This window comes from Cottoperca gobio, chromosome 24 (genome assembly GCF_900634415.1).
Source record: "Cottoperca gobio chromosome 24, fCotGob3.1, whole genome shotgun sequence".
Taxonomy (NCBI): domain Eukaryota; kingdom Metazoa; phylum Chordata; class Actinopteri; order Perciformes; family Bovichtidae; genus Cottoperca; species Cottoperca gobio.
Window position 1 is genome coordinate 6,067,398 of NC_041378.1, and position 21,631 is coordinate 6,089,028.

At 42.0% G+C, this 21,631-nt stretch overlaps 2 protein-coding genes across 2 annotated transcripts; one reads left to right on the plus strand and one right to left on the minus strand.

Annotated features, from left to right (window-relative positions):
* Positions 1 to 3,370: 3,370 nt before the first annotated feature.
* On the minus strand, positions 3,371 to 7,157 carry LOC115003898 (cysteine-rich venom protein TEL1-like). Its single transcript, XM_029425838.1, has 7 exons — positions 7,100 to 7,157; positions 6,687 to 6,790; positions 6,370 to 6,460; positions 5,517 to 5,659; positions 4,844 to 4,938; positions 4,259 to 4,341; positions 3,371 to 3,519 (listed from the first exon to the last, which is right to left on the minus strand). The coding sequence occupies exons 1-7, from the start codon at positions 7,155 to 7,157 to the stop codon at positions 3,392 to 3,394; spliced, it is 702 nt and encodes a 233-aa protein (XP_029281698.1). The 3' UTR covers positions 3,371 to 3,391.
* Positions 7,158 to 12,230: 5,073 nt separating this feature from the next.
* Positions 12,231 to 21,506, plus strand: LOC115003722 (macoilin). The gene is made up of 11 exons (XM_029425622.1): positions 12,231 to 12,719; positions 14,490 to 14,631; positions 14,750 to 14,876; positions 15,107 to 15,230; positions 15,487 to 15,665; positions 16,079 to 16,541; positions 16,628 to 16,786; positions 17,566 to 17,736; positions 18,738 to 18,864; positions 19,586 to 19,760; positions 19,983 to 21,506. The coding sequence occupies exons 1-11, from the start codon at positions 12,643 to 12,645 to the stop codon at positions 20,171 to 20,173; spliced, it is 1,935 nt and encodes a 644-aa protein (XP_029281482.1). The 5' UTR covers positions 12,231 to 12,642; the 3' UTR covers positions 20,174 to 21,506.
* Positions 21,507 to 21,631: the final 125 nt, after the last annotated feature.

Consider the following 21,631-nt stretch of genomic DNA (forward strand, 5'->3'; position numbering starts at 1 on the left):
TACCACAGGCATTAAAACAATTAGTTAGGAAGGGAGTGTTGATCATAAAAATATACCGGATAGTAGGCATGTTAGCGATTTTATAAGACGCATAATATTGATGTCCGGTGGGTGTAAAAAACTGACCTGGTACTTAAAAACTAAATAAAACAATCAGTGCTCAGAATGGAAACAAAGAAATTAAACTGTAATAAAATCTTTCCATTAACAGGAATCAAATAAAAGTGTTTTACACGCACATTGTTCCAGACTTTAGACCAAATCAAAGGGTTTTTATATCAATAAATGCTTATACTTTATATAACATTACAGATTTTTAAGGGAATTCATTTTTTTCTGCAACAATTATTTAATAATCGACAGAAATAATCACTTATTTTAATAATCGGTTAATCGTTTAAAGTATTTTTTCATGCAAAAATAGCAGAACATGTTGTTCTCAGCCTCTCTAATACTATCTCTAATCTATAATAGTGATTTCCTGCTTTTCCTTCTTATTTTCTGACAAAATATGACATTTAAAGTCAACTCCTTGGACTTTGATGAAAATGATGGTTAGTTGCAGCCCTAAACTCAACTATTATTTTCTAAAGCTAGCTGAACCAGCGCCATGGAGCATTTAATTTTGGTTTTAAAGTCAGCTGAACACAGTAAATCAAATACAGTTTGCTGCACTGAGCCCTGAGATCTTTGGTCCGGTTCAAGTGAAGTGAGCTCTTCTATTATTTTTTTTGCAGCATCCTGCTTCTAATCCGAAGGGAACCGTGATGTGGTGAGATTACAGCTCAGACTAAATGAACTGTCTTCAGTCTGGACACACTGATGTAACTGATCAGTGTCTTCCTGCCTATGTCTTTTTGCGTTCCCGCCAACTCTTTCTTTTCCTTTTTTTCCCCCCCACTTGTATCTTCTTCTTTTCCTACACCAGTTAATTAAAAAGAAATATCGAGGGAAATATATCCTCTGCACTTGATTACTTTTCTCTGTCACTACACATGCACAGAGCTGCCTGGCAGATCTGTAGTTACAATATCTGATTTTAACTCAGAATGAGGGAACTGCAAAGCACAGGCCAATCTTTGCTGCAGGATTCACCAGGTCACATTGTTGATATAACAATACAAAGCATGTGCAGAGTCATTATTTCCCCCATATTACACAATCTAAAGTTCAGGCAGATAAACTGACGCCAAAGTCATAAACATATTTTTGCCTTGGGACCAACAGTTGAGGCTCGCTGCTGGAGTTGATAAGCCCCACAGGATGGCACAGCCGCGCTTATCGAGTTCGGCCAAGCCACAAGCCCTCTGCTATCGCTGGACGCACTGGCAGAGGAGAAACTCATCCTCTTATCTCCCTTCTGCTCGCGGAATAACTCCTTCCAGCTCTCCTGTCCGCTCACTTCAGGTGGTGCTCTCATATATCTTCGTAGTTGACCACATGGGGGTTGTAGTGACGGAGCAGAAATAAGAGGCTCAGACTTTTGTATGACTCCTGCACGCTGTGGTCTGAAGAGCGAGGCTGTTTTAGCATGCTGGCAAGATTACAGACATTTTGCCCAAGTGTTTATTTTCAAGGAAAGAAGTTTGCTATTAAATGAAAGGGAGCCAATTTGAACACAATAGCAGTGCGTGTGACAACGTGCCGATAGGAAATCTAATGTTGAAGTAAGAGCCGATTATTTAATGAGCCAAAATGAAAACAACCTCTTCTGTGAGTGCAGAGTGGAAACCCAGATCAGAAAGAAGAAGAAAAAACCCTGAGCAGATCCAGTCTGGATAAATTTCAACCAGCCGAGCCCGTGCGTCTCAGATGTAGACTGCATGAGCCTAACTCATACAAACACAGCCTATTTGACCCAGGAGCCTGCTGGGTAGGGCATGTGTGATTGACCCCTGAGGAGAGGCACGCTGTCTCTGCCTCAGATGTGGGGAAGTAGGATCATCTTTTCTTCACACGAGCTGACACAGTAAAAGCAGGCATTTTGAAAGAAAGGCTGCAGCCTGACTTCTACTGGTCATGGAAGATTCATTCTGCCACCATTAATGACAACTCTGGATATTCAAAGCCGAATGTTTTGCTCCACAGCAACAATAACAGTGTACATTATATTAATGAGGTAACCTTATGGAGATTGAGCCTGTGACCTACTGGTGAAAGCTCTTGCATTTGCGTGAGTTATATAATAATTCACCCCACGTACAGTTGTCATGAATAGGGAAATGAACTCTAGAGGCTGTAAAGTTGGGCATTTTAACATGGGGGGGGGGTCTATGGCGATTGCTCTCTTTTGGAGCCAGCCCCAAGTGCCCATTCCATGAATTGCAGTTTTTGCAATCCCTCTTAACGCCAAAGGTGCCGCCAAAGAGAACGAGATTTTAACTTTAAAGTAACAAAGTGTAGTTACTGTAACTTTCTTATCCCAAATGGCTCCTTTCATAGTTTCATTATTGTTGTTGCTGATCGTCTCGACTTAAAGTACTACTACTACTAAAGTGTTAAATCTGCAAACGTGTAATATTATTAAAACATTTCTGTTGGTGTTTAAATCCTACAAACTTTATTTTGCAGTGCAGTCTTAAAATAAAGAATAAGGCACCATCACTGCAATAAAATGATGAAACATATTTTTAAACTTTCTTTGTGAAATATTGCTTCATGTAGATATTTTAGAGATTTAAAACAATCTGCAAAATGTAAGTCCAATATTTCCCTCTGAAATGTAGTTTGAATTGGAAAAACAGTGTACAGAGTGATTCACTATTAGGAATTTGTTACAAACAGTTGCTCAAAACTTCCTTTTGAAATGGGGAGGAATGTGATTTGACAGGAAGTGACCTTTGACCCTCCGGTGGAATGATTGCAGCCTTGATTCCACAGGAAGCCCGCCCAAAATGTATCTGACAGTGTTATCAGTGTATCGTGATAAAACAAAAAGGGTCTTAGAACATTAATCAGTTACACATTTTAAAGAGTTAACCGATACTACTGAAGATTCAAACTGCTTAAAGCTGGGATATATAAGATTAAACGATTACACATTATTAATAGTTTGTATTATTAGCAACAGCAAGCAGGTCGCAAACGGTGCTTGTTTCTTCACTCAGCTGTATGAAACGATGAGTAATCACTTTTCCTATCCACTCCTGCCAAACCCACCCTGTCAAATGTGTTCTCCTTCCTCTTTGAGAGCTCACACCTTACACGTAGTCAAAGGACACCTGCCCCTGTTTGTCCGGAGAGGTGCTATGCCAAAGTAAATTTCCTTTCTAATCTCCGGTTTGATACTTCAGGCTATTTGACCTGTTTAGTAATCAGCAGAGGGACGCAAGTTTCAAAGGGAAGTTTATTTAATTGAAACTGACGGATAAGTCAGAGCCCGTGTGAACGTTTAAATGATCTGAGAGCTGCACTTGCAGGAGGCGGGACACCAGGAGGCCACGTCCTTGTTTCCGCAGGTCCACTGCTGCTTCAGATCAGCACAGTTGTTGTACTTATCGGTGTAGGGACAGGGGTTGGCTGCAAGAGACAGAACAAGGAGAATGGATGCATAAATATATATAAGTAATAATCCAAGGTAGCTCACTATTCAGATTGGAGACCTGCGACTTCTACTCGAAGATGTTCTGAAGGCAGAAATGATCTCTCTGGTTGGAGTCATTACTTTGACATCCAGGAAATAGACACAGGAAGCCGAATGATGTCCCTATTATTTAATAATAATAGAAAATCTATTCTAAAATAAAAGCATTACTGGGTTTCCAAGATGCACAGGCTAACTGCTAATACAGTGAATGAATGATACTTTTATTTTGTCTGTGCTTAAAGAAACTTGTGGGCTCTAGTTTAAACTCAATTAGTAATCTTTATATTTTACTTTTTGCTCTTTGACTTGATTTAAATAATGATAATTTAGGTTTTTATTGTACTGTTTTTACGTGATGTGATGTCACCTATAGTCCTGCAGCATCACTGACTATAATGGAAATAAATCTTGGATTTTATTGTGTCACCTTTGACATTTTGTTGTCATTTAATGTCCTCCTGATGTCAAATAAGTAAAGCTAAAAGGAATAAGTTATTAAAAATTAATGTGTAAAAGCTAACCCAATACTTTGATTTACACCCCCCTTGTTTTTTTAGCATATATAAGCAGTATATACACGTTTAAGAAATGGTTTATAACACACTTTAATGTAGTAAAGTCTTACCCAAACTCCAATCATGTATGTGTATTCACAATGTATTTGCCACTTACTGCACAGTTTGTTGTTGCAGGCATTGGGGCAGTCACCGCAGGAGGGTCCTGATTTGTAGGGGCGAGTGTACTGGAAGTTTCCACTGTGATGTAGGCCAAAGCATCAAATATTAAACTTTACAGCAATAAACACTCAGCCCAAAGATGTCACGAATACGATCTGAGAAAGCAGAGCACTTAATAACTATTTAATGACTACTCAGCGAAGTGCAGAAGGACAAATTAGATGCAAATTACAGTTTTACTTCTCATTACTGCGGAGCATCACAGCGCTTTTTCTTGCATCCACTTTAGTAGTATGCTAATGAAGTTTAAAAGATTATTAGTATTACAATAGCACTTAGAGTAAGCCACCGTGCTCTGAAATGTACAAAAATCATAACACTTATCTTTTTGTGAAGATTATTTCCTTTTCTTTTTTTTCTTACTTACTTCCTAAATACATTTTACGAACACACAATGGAATCTCTTGGATCCTTTCAACTCAATGGACACATACATAAATATTCATGTGAATATTCACTAAAAGTGTGAACATATGCTGTACTTTTCATTGAAAAGGAGAACAGTAAGTGTTGTACTCACGCTGGGCAGTATTGGCAGACGTAGAAGTACTTGTATGTAGAGTTGGGACAGTAAGCCACAGCGCAGCCAACCTTGTTGGATCTGTACCAGACAACCTGTGCAGACAAGAGATACAATGAAACCACCAGGAGCTCATTAATGTACTGAATAAGACTGTTTTTATAGTCACTGTTTGGAGTCACTGAATCCCTTTTAACTCATTCCAGCTATGCTCATTTTCAGGTTCATACTTTACATATTTTGGGTTTGCACTAGAACTGGTTTATATTCTTTTAATGCTCAAAAAGCTAATTATTTTTCTAATTCCCTCTGTCTGAATACACCTGTGTTCACCCTCTGAAACGCTCTGTTTTAGCGGCAGTCTCTTAAGGCTTCCCCTCCTGACAAGCCCAGTCTGCTCTGATTGGTCATTGTTTCGGGGTCTTCTGTATCTGAGCTCTCGCCGTCACTGCTATCCGGGGAATGATTTTAACGGCACTGTAGCGGCACTTTCTACATACATATATAGTATAGTTGTTGCATCACATCAAGTCCTGATGACTCGTTTAAAGGTACAGTTTCTGAACATGGGCTATGAGCATTTCTCATTGGATTGAGCGTTTTGATACTTTCACAGTAAATCTCACTTTGTGCAATACTGTATAGAACTGTACACAACGAGATATAAGTGCACCTGTGTGAAGTGTCCGACCACTTTCCCATTGGTAGATCCCACTCCGTAGCGCCAGTTCTGCACCTCATCGTACCAATCCTGGACAGCGTTACTCCAGGTGTCCTCCCTGCTGGACATGTACAGGTTCTCTCCACAGCCGCCAGCTACAGTTCCAGATGAGGAGAGGGACAGAGAGAGAGACATACTTTAGTCTTCTTAAAACCCATTATGAATGTGCGGTCAACTCATGGTCACACATGAAAGGAAATGCATCGTCTCCACCGCACACTGTCTTTGTGAAAGCCGAGAAATTGAGTTGATCAGCATTAACTCTCATGCCTGAGGACGGATGGACTTTATGTGCTGTTCAAATCTATAAACCCTAAAGTATATCCCTTTTCTATGTATTGCTCCCTCCACTCGTGTTGTTCTTTTGATAGAAAAAAATCCTTTTTGAAGTAGTTGAAAGATGACATTCATTGAATCTAAACTGACTTTTCTTATTAAATATTAGACACTGGCTGGTTCGTCCACCTCTGGTGTAACGTGCTAAATCATATATCACAATTACATGAAATGTCACCTACATAAACGGATTAATCTTTCTGTAATTTTATGCACTCAATCCAAAGACAAACAGTTAAGTTAATGTAACGTTACATCACATGGTGTTGTTCTAAATAATGAATCTAACCAGTTTCATAATGTTCTAAGGACTAGTCTGATCATACATAATATTGAAGGCATTACACGATGATTTTACGCTCTGACAAGAAATGCTTGAAAGACATCATTCAAACTTGTTAAGTAACAAAGTAGTTTTCTGGAAATCTTTTTGTAATTTTTCAAACAAGACGAGTTCTAATGAACTTACTGCTGATCGTTCTGGAGGAGTCAGAGCTGTGCGTCATGGAGCAGGTGTTGGCCCATCTCTGAGCGTTGGCTGCAGCCTCGCTGCTCCAGCTCTGTGGGGAGCAGAGGACACATCAGCACATGGAGCCCACAACAGTATAAACACCAGCAAAAAAGTGTGTGTGTCCTTGTCTGGAAAGTAATTACATTTAGTTTTACTGATATGCTGCAAGAGGGAACATGCGTAATATCAAATCAATCTCTTAATAGGCTCGATCAAGTGAGAATCCATGCTCAGAATAATAATCAGTATTTTTTAATGCATCATTAGGATGTTACCATTTCCAACATGTTGCTCGCAGTAGGCTGAACATTTCTTCTCAGGTCGTTATGCTTGTTCACGATCTCATTGGGGTCAGTTTGGAAGAGGCTCGTGGGTGATCCTCCGGGGCCGAAAATAAAAGCAATTTAAAACCAAACAATTGATTTTTGTGAAGTGTGATATATATGATTATATATCTTATAATAATAATAATAATAATAATAATAATAATTACAAACACTCACCCCCCTTTAATAAGCATGGTTTTCAGAAATGGGAGAGAGAGAGAGAGAGAAATAAATGTTAGTTTATTGCACATAAGAAGTAAAAATAAAGACATTTACGTTTTATAACATAGAAACAAGTAATATATCTATATATAATTTCATTTCACTTACCAGCCGGGCTCCTAACACCGAGGTGCTCGGACCCTGAAGAGCAGCGAAGACGCCCAAGGCGCACAGGAAGGTGAAAGTGTACGTGGCCATGGTTAAGACCAGGACTGTTGTCCTCCGAGAGCCACAGGTGTCACTTATATACGCAGGACCGGTGAAATGCCCTTGATGATATGTAAAGCTGAAGCTGTGTGTTTACATATTACATGTGTTCTTCATGATAACTGTGATAAAGGGGCATGAAGTATGTTCCGCATATGTGGCAAGGTTATGAGCAGAGGGTGTGAAACATCAAGTGGAACATGGTATCTAAATGAAACCTTGATAATTAAAAGGTTAAACTACTGTAACAATGATAAGATTTCTCCCTCTCTTGTCCTTGGCAGTTTATGAAGCTCTTTTTGATTGAATGGGCCTGTAAGTTTTTAAATCTTCTAACATGATGCTATTCTGTAAGGTGCATCATTTCTGTTTGCATACAATGATGACATATCTCACTTTAGTGGTCACTAACTCTTCCTACTTAACATTCATCTCTACACAAATATCGTCAGGGACCCGCAAACAGTTAATGCTGCTATGACACAACTTACACTTTACACTTATTCTAATTTAATATTTAAGAAAGAAAGGGAAAGGAAAGGAGAGACCCTGCCCGGAGGAAGCCCGGGGCCCCCGTCTGGAGCCAGGCCCAGAGGGAGGGCCCGACAGCGAGCGCCTGGTGGCCGGGTTTGCCACGGAGCCCGGTCGGGCATAGCCCGAAGAAGCTACATGGTGCCTCCCATCCATCCATCTTGTGGGCCCACCACTCATGGGAAAAACCGCTGGGGTCGGGTGCGCTGTCACACGGGTGGCAGTGATGGTCAGGGACCTCGACGGACCAGACCCGGGCAGCAGAGGCTGGCTCTGGGGACGTGGAACGTCACCTCTCTGTGGGGGAAGGAGCCAGAACTAGTGCGGGAGGTGGATCGCTAACAGTTGGATCTGGTGGGGCTTACCTCCATGCACAGTCTTGGCTCTGGAACCGTACTCCCGGATAGGGGTTGGACTCTATTCTTCTCCGGAGTTGCCCAAGGTGTGAGGCGTCAGGCCGGGGTGGGGATACTCACTAGCCCCCGGCTGAGCGCCGCTACGTTGGAGTTTATCCCGGTGGACGAGAGGGTCACCTCCCTACGCCTTCGGGTTATGGGGGGGAAAACTCTGACTGTTGTTTGTGCCTATGCCCCAAACCGCAGTTCTGAGTATTCGGCCTTCTTGGAGACCCTGGATAGGAGCCCTGCAGGGGGCTCCAGTAGGGGACTCCGTAGTCTTGCTGGGAGACTTCAACGCACACGTGGGAAACGATGGAGACACCTGGAGAGGCGTGATTGGGAGGAAGGGCCTCCCTGATCTAAACCCGAACGGTCGTTTGTTGTTGGACTTCTGTGCTAGTCATGGAATGGCCATAACAAACACCATGTTCGAACATAAGGATGCTCATAAGTGCACGTGGTACCAGAGCACCCTAGGCCAAAGGTCAATGATCGATTTTGTAATCGTATCGTCTGATCTGAGGCCGCATGTTTTGGACACTCGGGTGAAGAGAGGGGCGGAGCCGTCGACTGATCACCATCTGGTGGTGAGTTGGATCAAGGGGTGGGGGAAGACTCTGGACAGACCTGGTAAACCCAAACGGGTAGTGCGGGTGAACTGGGAACGTCTGGAGGAAGCCCCTGTCCTGGGGATCTTTAACTCACACCTCCGGCGGAGCTTTTCAGCCATCCCTGTGGAGGTTGGGGGCATTGAACCTGAGTGGGCGATGTTCAAAACCTCTATTGCTGAAGCTGCGGTGATGAGCTGTGGTCTCAAGGTCTTAGGTGCCTCAAGGGGCGGTAACCTCGAACACCGTGGTGGACCCCGGTGGTCAGGGAAGCCGTCCCACTGAAGAAGGAGTCCTTCCGGGTTATGTTATCCGGGAGGACTCCGGAAACAGTTGCAGGGTATCGAAGGACTAGAAGGGCGGCAGCTTCTGCCGTGTCAGAGGCAAAGCAGCAGGTGTGGGAGAAGTTCGGAGAAGCTATGGAGAAGGACTTTCGGATCGGCACCAAGGTGCTTCTGGAAAACCATCCGGCACCTCAGGAGGGGGAAGCGAGGAACCATCCAAGCTGTGTACAGCAAGGGTGGGACCCTGCTGACTTCAACTGAGAAGGTTATCGGCCGCTGGAAGGAGCACTTTGAGGAACTCCTGAATCCGACTAACACGCCCTCTATGGTAGAGGCAGAGCTGGAAGCTGATGGGGGATCATCATCAATTTCCCTGATGGAAGTCACTGAGGAAGTCAAACAACTCCACAGTGGCAAAGCCGCAGGGGTTGATGAGATCCGTCCAGAAATGCTGAAGGCTTTGGGTGTTGAGGGGCTGTCTTGGTTGACACGCCTCGTCAACATTGTGTGGAAGTCTGGGACAGTGCCTAGGGGTTGGCAGACCGGGGTGGTGGTTCCCCTATTTAAAAAGGGGGACCAGAGAGTGTGTGCCAACTACAGGGGTATCACACTTCTCAGCCTCCCTGGTAAAGTCTACTCCAAGGTACTGGAAAGGAGGGTTCGGCCGGTAGTCGAACTTCTGATTGAAGAGGAACAATGCGGATTCCGTCCTGGTCGTGGAACAACAGACCAACTCTTTACTCTTGCAAGGATCCTGGAGGGGGCCTGGGAGTACGCCCATCCGGTCTACATGTGTTTTGTGGATCTGGAGAAGGCGTATGACCGGGTCCCCCGGGTGATACTGTGGGAGGTGCTGCGGGAGTATGGGGTGAGGGCGTCTCTTTTGAGGGCCATCCAATCCCTGTACGCCCAAAGCGAGAGTTGTGTCCGGATACTTGGCAGTAAGTCAGACTCGTTTCCAGTGAATGTTGGCCTCCGCCAGGGCTGCGCTTTATCACCAATCCTGTTCGTGATTTTCATGGATAGGATATCGAGGCGTAGTCATGGAGGAGAGGGGTTGCAGTTCGGTGACCTGAGGATCTCATCGCTGCTCTTTGCAGATGATGTGGTCCTTATGGCATCATCGGTCTGTGACCTTCAACAGTCACTGGATCGGTTCGCAGCCGAGTGTGAAGCGGTTGGGATCTGAGGCCATGGCTCTATGCAGGAAACCGGTGGATTGCCTACTCCGGGTAGGGAATGAGCCATTACCCCAATTGAAGGAGTTCAAGTACCTCGGGGTCTTCTTCGCGAGTGAGGGGACGATGGAGCGAAGAGATTGGCCGGAGAATCAGAGCAGCGGGGACGGTATTACAGTCACTTTACCACACCGTTGTGACGAAAAGAGAGCTGAGCCAGAAGGCAAAGCTCTCAATATACCGGTCGATCTTCGTTCCTACCCTCACCTATGGTCATGAAGGCTGGGTCATGACCGAAAGAACGAAATCACGGGTACAAGCGGCCGAAATGGGTTTTCTCAGACGGGTGGCTGGCGTCTCCCTTAGAGATAGGGTGAGAAGCTCAGCCATCCGTGAGAGACTCGGAGTAGAGCCGCTGCTCCTTTACGTTGAAAGGAGCCAGTTGAGGTGGTTCGGGCATCTAGTAAGGATGCCACCTGGGCGCCTCCCTATGGAGGTGTTTCCAGGCACGTCCAGCTGGGAGGAGACCCCGGGGAAGACCCAGGACTCAGTGGAGAGATTATATCTCCTCACTGGCCTGGGAACGCCTCAGGATCCCCCAGTCGGAGCTGGAGGATGTGGCCCGGAGAAGGGAAGATTGGGGTTCCTTACTGGAGCTGCTGCCCCCGTGACCCGATCCCGGATAAGCGGTAGACGATGGATGGATGGATGGATTATTCTATTTTTAACACAATATTGTAATAGTTTTTGTCCTGCGTATTGCACTGCATGTGTGTACCTTGTTTTGTGCTCTTGTCCCCTTATGTGTGGTCTTTTTTCGACCAGGAGAAGTCGCTCCTCTATGTTCGGCACTGCACTGCATACTGGAGGACAATAACGTCTCTCATATCTCTTAATTGTTGATTTTAATCTTTAATGGATTAAATAATAATCTATGGGAATGACTTTAAGCCAAAACAGAAACAATTGTATAAATAACATTGATATTTCTCTGGAAAAAAGAAAAATTAACAGAACAATCTAAAATAACCGGGTCTACTGATTGATCAACGGGATGTCAACGTTGTATTTACATTATCATACTTCATGTCTTTTGTTTTGTTATCAGCCTGTCCTACTCACTAAAGAAGGTTTTTGAAATGTGACCTTACAGAACTTTGTGGTAAAGTGTTACATTATTATATAAAGGATTCTGATATAATACAATCTAAATCCTGATTGTGCTCAGAGGCGATTGACTTTGCAGTGACCTTATAATTGTGACCTTTAATGGCATCTATAAATATACATATGATAGGATTAGAGCCTTTTTGTATGACAGGCAGTAGTGGAATATAACTAAGTATATTTATATCTACTCCACTACAATTCAGAGGAAAGTATTGTACGTTTTACTCCATTAGTTGACCGCTATCGTTACTTTCCAAATTAATTTTTTACAAAACAATTAATTGATCACTATTTTGATAATCATCTAAGACATTATGTTGTAGTTATTATGTAAAACACTTCCAGTTTATAAAATGTGAGGATTTACTGCTTTTCCTTGTAGTTACTTTTAATAATTTAAATGTATTTTTTAATAATTTTGAGGTTTGGACTGTTGGTTGGACAAAACAAACACTGTCAAGGTGTCACGCATGGGCTTTAGGTACTAGTGATGACATTTCTCACTATTTTCTATACAATCAAACCGCTTAATTGTAAAAGCTCAGTGACAGTTGTTGATAGATTTCTTTCTTCCCTCTGATATTTGATCCAGTGATTTTGGCCAGTATCGGACGAATACCGACATCAGATCGGCGCATCCCTAATGACAATTTTATATTATTAATTTACTCATTTGTGTCTACAACTGTCATTTTGAAATTGCTTTGGTGGAAGGGTTCTCTGGGCTTACCCTAAGCACAAATGTGAAGAAAATTTAAAAATCGCTCAAACATTTGGCTGAAAAGTGAGTTTTTCTTATCATTCTAGTCCGCCATGTTCGCCCAAAGACTAAATATACAGTAGTATGACAAGAGTATGGCTGTATCTCAGAAGGTGCACAATCAAGTATGTGTGTATCTATGAACATAACACAATTTGAATATCAAAGATATGCAAGATATTCAGTGTTCTCATGTGATCTAAAAGATATGAAAGTTATACTGTTAGACACTTGTTCAAATATCCACATTTTTCTTATCATACTAAATATAGTGTTTGGGCACAAAGAGGTTAATTTATTGGGTACAGTGTGTACAGTGTGTTGTTCTGCTCCCCTCCTGCGATGAACACTTGTAGGTACAACATCCACTGCGCATGCGCAGAGCCTGTATCTGTGTCCAGACATCATCACAGGTTGCGCTGCACATCCTCTTCCACAACGAGGGATCTTCTTCCTTCTTTTCTGCCCCCTTTTTTTTTCTGTGTCCGCTGCCGCTGCTTCTGCTGCGGTGTCAAAACAACAGCACGGAGGGAGTAGAAGCCATACGATGAAGAAACGTTATGTGGACGCGAGCAGGCTACGGAAAATGAAAAAACTGAAAATAACGGAGAAGCTGTCTGAAAGGTTAGCGTCGCCTGGCGGAGGCTTCTGCTTTTGTTGTGGTGCCTCGTCGTCTTTGTGTAAATTTCAGCCGTCGTCATCCAGCTCACCTGTCTGCCTCACATCCCACATCACTTCATCTCGTGTCTCACATTTTTGCACGCGCCAAGTCTGGAGCTGTAATACGCCTCGTTGAGGTTTAACTGCGCAGAGAGACAGAAGCGTAGAAATGTTGAGCGAGTTACTTCACCCGACATTGTTTACGCAAAGACAGAAATCAGCAGCTGTGCAAGTTAACGTCGGCCTGCTCCTCCTCAGGCTTGTTACATCTGCTTTTACACTGTCTCAGTTAGGCCGAAATGCGCGTACAATTAACGCATTACGTTTGTATTTACTGAATGTTCCTCTTAGGCTAAAGAAAAGCGGATCATTTTGCACAAATTAAAGCATAAGTCGAAAGCGTCTAGACAGTCCAGACAAGAAAAGACTGCCTCAGGAGAGAGAAACCACTTGTTTTAATTGTGCATTGTTTCACATGAGCAAGACAGTAAATAAACAATGGTTCAATGGCCTAGACTTTATTTCTTTCTTCTTCTTTTATTTGAATTTGCAATCAGGTATACAATTCTTGCTCCTTTTATTGTGAATTAACAGCTATGATAAACATAAAGATAAATTAATATACTCTATTGGTAATATTACAAGATTTATTTAAACTTCTTTAAAGAATTTAAGATGCTGTAGTCCTCCATTTCTCTCCCTCTTTACTCTTAAAAACGTCATATTGCTTTTTTTGTTGTGGAATAACTTGTTATAACTATATTTAAAATACAAGTGAAATAAAATAAACTATTTCAGTAACATAATAAGGCTAATTTACGCTGCTTTCCCTCCTCACATTTTCAGATAAAACATTGTTTTTAATTGTTGCATATTTACAATTTTATTAAGTAAAACAAGATAAATTCAATTATATATTGATATCAGTCACATTAAAAGGAAGATTACAACTTGCATGTGCAGTAGGATGCTGGTGCTGCCTCTCTCCTCCAGATGAAATATTGCCATGGTTACCAAACAAAGAAGGGGTGATGTGATCAGAACAAAGGAGGAAACCTCAGCTCCGGCTTGGCTCGTGGTCGCCTGATAAAAGGAATGAGGGAGCAGTCATTGTTCTGTTGTGCCTCTACTTAAAAAGACGGACTGCAGTTTTAGGACGCACCTGCTCAATTATATGTTTCTCAACGTGTATCCAATTCCCAGCTTTGTTTTGGCTTCAGCGTGTGCGTCAAACGCTTTGACAAGGCTTCGATGTATCTGAAATGTCTTTACTTACTAGAACCAGAGCCTAGAATACATATTTGTTTTACATTTGTCCAGACTGAATACACATCCCTGATGATGTTTTATGTATAATAATAATAATAATAATAATAATAATAATAATAATAATAATAATAAATGGACTACATTGATTAATTGTCATCCATTCAATTAATTGCCAAATATTTTGATAATTGTTTGAGTCATTAAAAAAAAAAAAAAAAAGTCAAAATTCCCTCATTCCAGCTTCTTAAATGTGAATATTTCTTCTATTTCTATTTATTTCTGGTTTCTTTACATCTCTATGCCTGAATGTAAACTTGATATCTTGGAGTTGTGGAGGTTTGACATTTGATGACATCATCTTGGGCTTTGGGAAACTCTGATAAACATGTTTTTGTTAAAACAACAAGAGAAAATAATCAATAATGAAAATAAGCCCTGTTATGGACTTCATCTGTCTATTTGCAGTGCGTACACCTTCCTGAAGTTTATGATGATGTGGACGCTGGTGCTGCTGGCAGATTTCATCCTTGAATTCAGACTGGAGTACTTGTGGCCCTGCTGGCTCTTCTTTGGAAGCGTATACACCACTTTCCACTGCCACGGGCTGGTGAGAACCCCCCCTGTGTGATTTCACTTCGTGTGTCCAGACGATGATAATCCCACAGAACGAATCCAGTGCATATTTCCTGAAATTAATGTTATTGTCTCTTTCTTTGTTTTCGCAGATTATTTGTGTTGTTTTTGTTTGTGCTGCCTTCACTTTGGACATCTTTTGTTTAATCTTTGTGCCTTTGCACTGGCTGTTCTTTGTGGCAAGCACCTATGTGTTATTCAATTACATATGGCACACAGGTGAGTGTGTGGATTATTGTTTGTTTTTACTGCATTTCTGACTAAATATACCAAACTTTTGCCATTAAGATGTCATAAGTCACAGTATAGTATGTACAAATCATAAAAAGTCCTAGTAAAGCTTTCCATACGTCATATACAAACATTTGTTTTATACAATTTAATTGAATTATCAGTGATTTTATTTGTATCCATCTCTTCACATCTGATTGTTTCACATTTCTCTGCAGAGAAAGGCATCTGTATATCGACGGTGTCCCTGTGGATTCTGCTTGTGTACACAGAGGCGTCACTTCGACTCAAAGACCTTAAGACCTCTCATGCTAACCTGTCTCATCTTTTTGCTGCACACTGGTATGTTGATTCGACACAAATCACCCTTTCTGCCCTGAGAAGAATATTCCGATTTGAGATTTCTTACATAAAATGAATTGAAGTTGAAATTTTTATTAATCCTCTTGAGTTATATTATGAATCGGCCTAGATGTTTCTACGCCGTAGATTAATAAAAGGAGTAGATTCCCTTTAATGCCATCAAGTAACATCAACAAGTATCTTTTTAATGTGAGACGCGTATTACAACTCTTTCTCCCTTTGTGTTCACGTTCAGCATCGGATATCCTGTCGTGTATCTGGGGTTTGATGCCACCTGCTACTTCACCAACATCTTCAAGCTGCGCATACAGAAAGCTGTGCAGAGTGAGAATGACTTCCACATGCACCTCCTGCAGCACTCGCTCCCTCCAGGCCTGCAGGTTTACCCCAAGACTGGCACAGATGGCAGCAGCAGTAAGTCTTCTTGCACCATCTATTACTACACCTTCCGAGTTTATGAGATCAGAGGTTCGGAACTTTTTTGTTTGTGGGATCACTCGAAGTACACTGTTCCAAATGATGAGTGGGAAAGACCTACCCAAAATGTAAATGTCAGATCCATGCCGAGACTTAGGGAACATTTAAAGAGGAAGTCGTCCTCGCTTTCCCCCCCCCCCCCCCCCCCCTTTCTTTTCTACAGACTTAAAAAATAACAGGAATCATATAGTAATTGCATTATCAGTCAAAATAATTGCAATTAGATAATAGAAAACTTTCTCCACTGTTCACAAGACATCAGACTGCAGATGTCTTTGCACCCTTCTTATCCTAGCTGCAGACTTTAGATCATAGTAGACTCATTCTTCTGTTTCTGCCCGTACTTGCAGACTCAAAATGGAAGATAAAACCTGAGTCGACTCAGTATCAGTGTCAGAACGGCGCTGTGGTGGCCCAGGATGAGGTGCACACTGTGGACTGCCTCCAGATCCGCAGTGAAGAGAGAGCGACAGAGAAGGGAACGCAGGAGGTGAGGCCAGCTGAATCAAACCGGCGGCCGTTATCGTCCAAACCTAGTGAGTCCAGAGATCTGCTGCCCTGCGGGGCAGGAGGACCGGAATCCACCACCTCCCCGGAGAATCTACCTCAAGATGAGCAAGGAAGCAAAGCTACACGGGCGGCTAAAAGTTCCTCGCCAAAAGCCAGCAGAGGCAGCACAAACACTCCTTCACCCCCTGCAGGGAGGACCGAGAAGAAGCAGAGATCCAGCTCAAAAACAGTCAGCCCCAACCGGGACGTCCCGGAGAAGAGTGCCACAGCAGCTCACAATCACCACGCTGAGCAGATGACCAGGTATGCCACCGTTTACTTCGACGTGTGCTCGTGAAATGGGCTAAAATAATCTCTTTCTTATAAACTCTACCTTTGTCGTCTTCCAGGCTGGATCAGGAGCTGAGGAGGCTGAAGGGCGAGCTGCAGGTGAGCAGGCAGAGCGAGCAGGAGCTGCGAAGTCACATCTGCAACTTGACCAACAGCGAGAGGAGCCTGAGACCAGAGGTTTCCCTGCTCAGACAGTCCAACATGCTGCTCCAGAGCAGGTGAGTCATCCTCTGCTGAAGGCTCGTTGGCTCCTTCTGTGGGCTGTTTTACACATTACATCAGTCTATAAATAAAAAAGGAAGACAGGGATGAATGCGTGCAGAGAGGCTGCGAGGACTGTGGTTATCTGTGTGAATGCAAACCGTTTGTGGGCTGATGTTTTAATCCTCAGAACCACTGATGTTTCTCTTTTTATTAAATGGAATTAATATCTTATGAAGTCATTTTTAATGTTGAGGGATTGTGGCTTACAGTTCTCATCCATAAATAAATGATAACTACTTGAAGCTTACTGAAATCTTTCACGAGAATATTACATCTTTAAAAAAAATGTTTTATTGATATGGTTTGGGGCTAACGCGTTCTGACTCTTTGAATTAGTGCCTTTATCTTGTTTACGCAGTAGGAGAAATGTGACTGTGCAGTTTTATCTGGAAACACACAGATTAATACTTTAAACACATTGCAAACTTTGCTCTAAAGAAATTGACTTCGTTACGCAGTCTATCCAATCGCAGATGAATTATCAACACATTTACCACATCAAACCCACAAACAGCAGCCAGAGGCTTTAAATCTGGTCTGCGATGAGCCTGTTATGCACAGCTTTGATCAGCGCCACCCGTTCTGATAAGACATGCTCCAGTTTTGAAAGCAAGGTGCTCTCCAGCAACTACAAGGTTTCCTGTGAAGACACTGAAGTTCATCTCAAACCCACTTCTTGACGGGCTTATTTTTGACATTATGCAAAGTGAGATTAATGCTTTTTCTTCTTCAGGATTCTGTGTCTGTCTAAAACTAAGCAGAGGGACAGACAGAGCAGTGCGATGCTGGAGAAGAAGACCAGAGCCGAGACGGAGGCCAGACTCTCTGTTGAGAAACAGTTGGCGGAGCTTCAGGCTCAGAAACTGGAGGAAGCAGCCAGCACAGCACGGAGTCTAACGAACCGGTAAATCACACCTATCAAACCTTTAAAATGCCTCGTCACCGAAGCGGCTCAGTGCCTGGAAAGTAAAGCTGGATCTGCATTTGAATGCTACTGAGTACAAGTAGTGAGTGTACGGCCAAACGTTTGAATAAGTCGTTTAAATTATACTTATTGGCTTTCCTGAGGAGGAGATCGATAACACGCTCACGTCTGCGTGTTCAGTGAGAAGCTGAGTTAGCTTAGCTTAGCAAACAGCTAGCTTGGCTCTGTCCAAAGGTTAGTAACAGTTACAGGTCATTTAGCAGACGCTCTTATCCAGAGCGACTTAGTACAGGGACAGTCTCCCTGGAGCAACTCAGGGTTAAGTACCTTGCTCAGGGTGGCAGCCTGGTATTGAACTCCCGACCTTCTAGTGTTTTGTTTGGAAGGCGTACCACTAGACCGTCACCACACCGTTAGACACAACGTCGCCATTTAACCCGTCGTGTCTCGTTCCCAATGTGTACACAAACGGAAGAGTAAAAAAAACACCACTGATGTGATTTATGAGTGGAACTATTTCTTTGACTTTGCCTAGCTAAGAAATAGTCCAGGACATAACCCGCTGTAAAATGTATGTTTAAACTTTTAACAAAGGAGATACAACTAACATTAACCTTAATTAGCTTTAGAGGTGCTCGTAGGTCAATTGTGTTACCTCAGGACAGGCTAGCTGTTTCCCCCTGCTTCCAGTCTTTGTGCTAAGCTAAGCTAACGCTAACTGTGGCTTTATATTGAAAATAAGTGTATTTGGCGAAATGTCAAACTATTCATTTAATGCATACATGACATTTTGTTTACAGATTGTTAATATATTTCCTTGCATTATATGTAACCATATGCATTGCAAAAAAAAAAAGCGAAAACAAGACCAATGCAAATGAAATGTCATGTTTCTGTCTGTGTAAACTGGTCTTCATTCCTTCTAATGAAACACTTCTCTTACTGCTGGAAACTGTTATTTTCTCCATCTCCTACACCAGGCAGGAACACTGTGAAACCCAAATGTTAAGGAAAAGAGTTAAAGATCTAGAGACAGAGTACAAACAACTACAGCTGGAGTGTCAAGTGAAAGAGAGTCGTGTGGTAGATCTAGAGAGTGATATTGAGGTATCTTTTTACACTATTGAACTTGTGAGTTTAAGTGTCTGTGAGTCTCCAGTCGTCCAGTACTTGGTTGTCCTCAGTTTGGTCATGTAGTCGTTTTTGCTGTTTGTTTCTTTATGTCTGTAACTCTTTTGTGTTTGTGAACTCTATTAGCTCGTTCATCGGGACCATTTAGTATTGTTTTGAATCTATTTTATTTTGGCCTGCAGTCAACATATTGCACTTTTGTCATCATATCAGTATGCATATGTGATATCGTATGGTTGTTTTTGTCGTCTTGACATCAGGTGTTGTACTGTGCGATGTCTTTGATTTCATTTTAGTGACGTACTCTCCATGAAGCATGCTGAAACAAAACGCCAGGTCTTTCATTAAAACCCTGCACTGCTTTAATAAAGAATGTCAGGTCACCTACCTCAAAATGTTTATTAAAAGTCGGTGTTAACACATAAATAATCATCCCTCAGAGCATCTATACATCTAACATAATGTGCAGGTTTCATGAATGGCTGGAAATAGTTTTCTCTCTGCGGTGCGTTGGTTTCCTAAGTGACACGTGTTCATGAAGGCAAAAGAAACATAGAGAATCACCGACTATGACATTTTAAAAAGATTAAAAAAACTTAGGAAACCAAAGCACCGAATCAGGTGGTCATCACACAATGTCGATCGATGTTGTGGCGTTTTACACGTGTTCTCACCGTCGCTGTGTTTTTGGTCTCAGGCTCTGGGAAAGTACCGTTGTGTGGAGAAAGAGACAGACATGCTGCTGTCCACTCTGTCAGCCATGCAGGAGAAAGCTCAACATCTGGAGTACAACCTGAGCGCAGAGACTCGCATCAAACTGGACCTGTTCTCCGCTCTGGGAGACGCACGCCGACAGCTGGAAATCGCTCAAGGTTCACATTTATTTTGTCTCATTGTGCAACTTCATTTTAAATGTGTGTGTCATAGTATAGTTTGCCATAAAAAAGTCATTGTATAGAATATTAAAAAGAAAAAGTCCTAAAAAATATCGTAGTATAGTGTGTCAAATAACAAATGTAATATAAAGCATTGTATAGTCTGTAAAGTTAGTGTTGAGCCCGGCCTCATGTGTTACCTTTCTGTTTGTCGGACAGACAAAGTGATGAGGCAGGACCGGGAGATAAAGGAGATGAAGCAGAAGATTGCGGAGGTGATGGCCGTCAGCCCCGGCGTATCCTACATGGCTCCTCGGGCTCCGGTGCCGCAGTATCTCACCAAGTTACTCAACTCTGAGCGCTACATGCTGAATCCACGAGCACTGATGTACCAGTGTCTGAAGAAGTAAAGGATGTCATCGCCTTTTTTTTTCCGATCCTCAGACCCCTCCGTCATAAAACATGTGGGGAAGGGGCTAATGGATTCCATGACAGAGCTAAAAGACACCGTGAAGTCATCTTCTTCCAGCCACGAGTGGAACCAGGATGAACCTCCACAAGTCGAATGCCTTTCGCTGCACTGATGGTACTTACTAACATTAACATGTACATTTCCTCCCACATCAAGGGTTTCACTCCAAAATCTGATATCTGATATGCAGAGCTGCACAAACATGTAAAGATACAGCATAAACCATGGATTTGGGACGCATCAGAGAAAAGCACATTTCTTCAAATTCAGACCCTGTAAATGTGTCTGAATGAATGATTTCTGGATATGTAAGTTCAAAAAGTAGATAAATCTTGCTACCCAGCAGACGCACTAACTTACTTATCTACCTTTAAAAGGCAGATTAACTCCGTAAAATATGTTAAGAACCTTTGTTTTAATTATACGTCTGTTGGGATATTGAATTCAAAATAATATAACTTTTTAAAATCTGATTTTAAGTCAATATTAGAACAAAACGAGTGTTTTTCACAGCCGGCTTTTGACTTGTCCTAAGAAAAGCTAATAACGTTAACAACGGCTCTGTTGTATTCAAGCGTCGCGACCATGAAACTGAAGTTTAATGGATTCATCTTTAGTTTCATTATTCACACCTCTGCTTGTCCCACTGTGACATGTCCAAATGTCTTCTGTGAAAAAGGCTAATTAAAACATTAAGATATCATGCCGTGTTGAGACTTAATATGAATTAAAAAAAGATGATAAATGACCATATTTAATTATCCACAAATCCTAGTTAATTCATGTTTTATGTAATTTAAATTTTAAGAATAAAATAAAACCTTTATTTGATGAAATATACACTTTTAAGTCCAAACAATATTCTATTTAAAATGTTCTCAAAGCATAAATATAATAATCAACCAACAAAATCAACTGATGCAAAACTCTTAAAGAAAGTATGTAAATAGTGTATTAAGATAATTTGAATTAAAATGAAATTAACACTTTTTTTAAATCTAAAATGTGTTTTTGGAATATAACCCTTCAGAGTTGCGGACATTTCAGAGGTGTCGTTTGTGGTGCGGCTGCAATCTGGGAGTTTCTCGAGAACAATGTGCCGTGATGTTTAATTGCCGGAGTGACCAGATACGGTTGAGATGCAGTACGAGGAGCTCGTACTGCATCTCCTTGTTTGGCAGCTCTCGGCTCCACAATGGCAAAGGTGACAAAGTGACTTTGTCCGCTTTGTGCGAGAGAATTAGACTTTGTCTACGAGTTAACGTGGAGTTGTTAATAACAAGGAACGGTGTTGGCCAAACGTGGTTCATGAATTTAATTACTGTGCCTATATACATTACTTTCAAACTGGAAAGTAAAACACAAATTTAATGTGAAAGAGTCATGTGTTTGAATT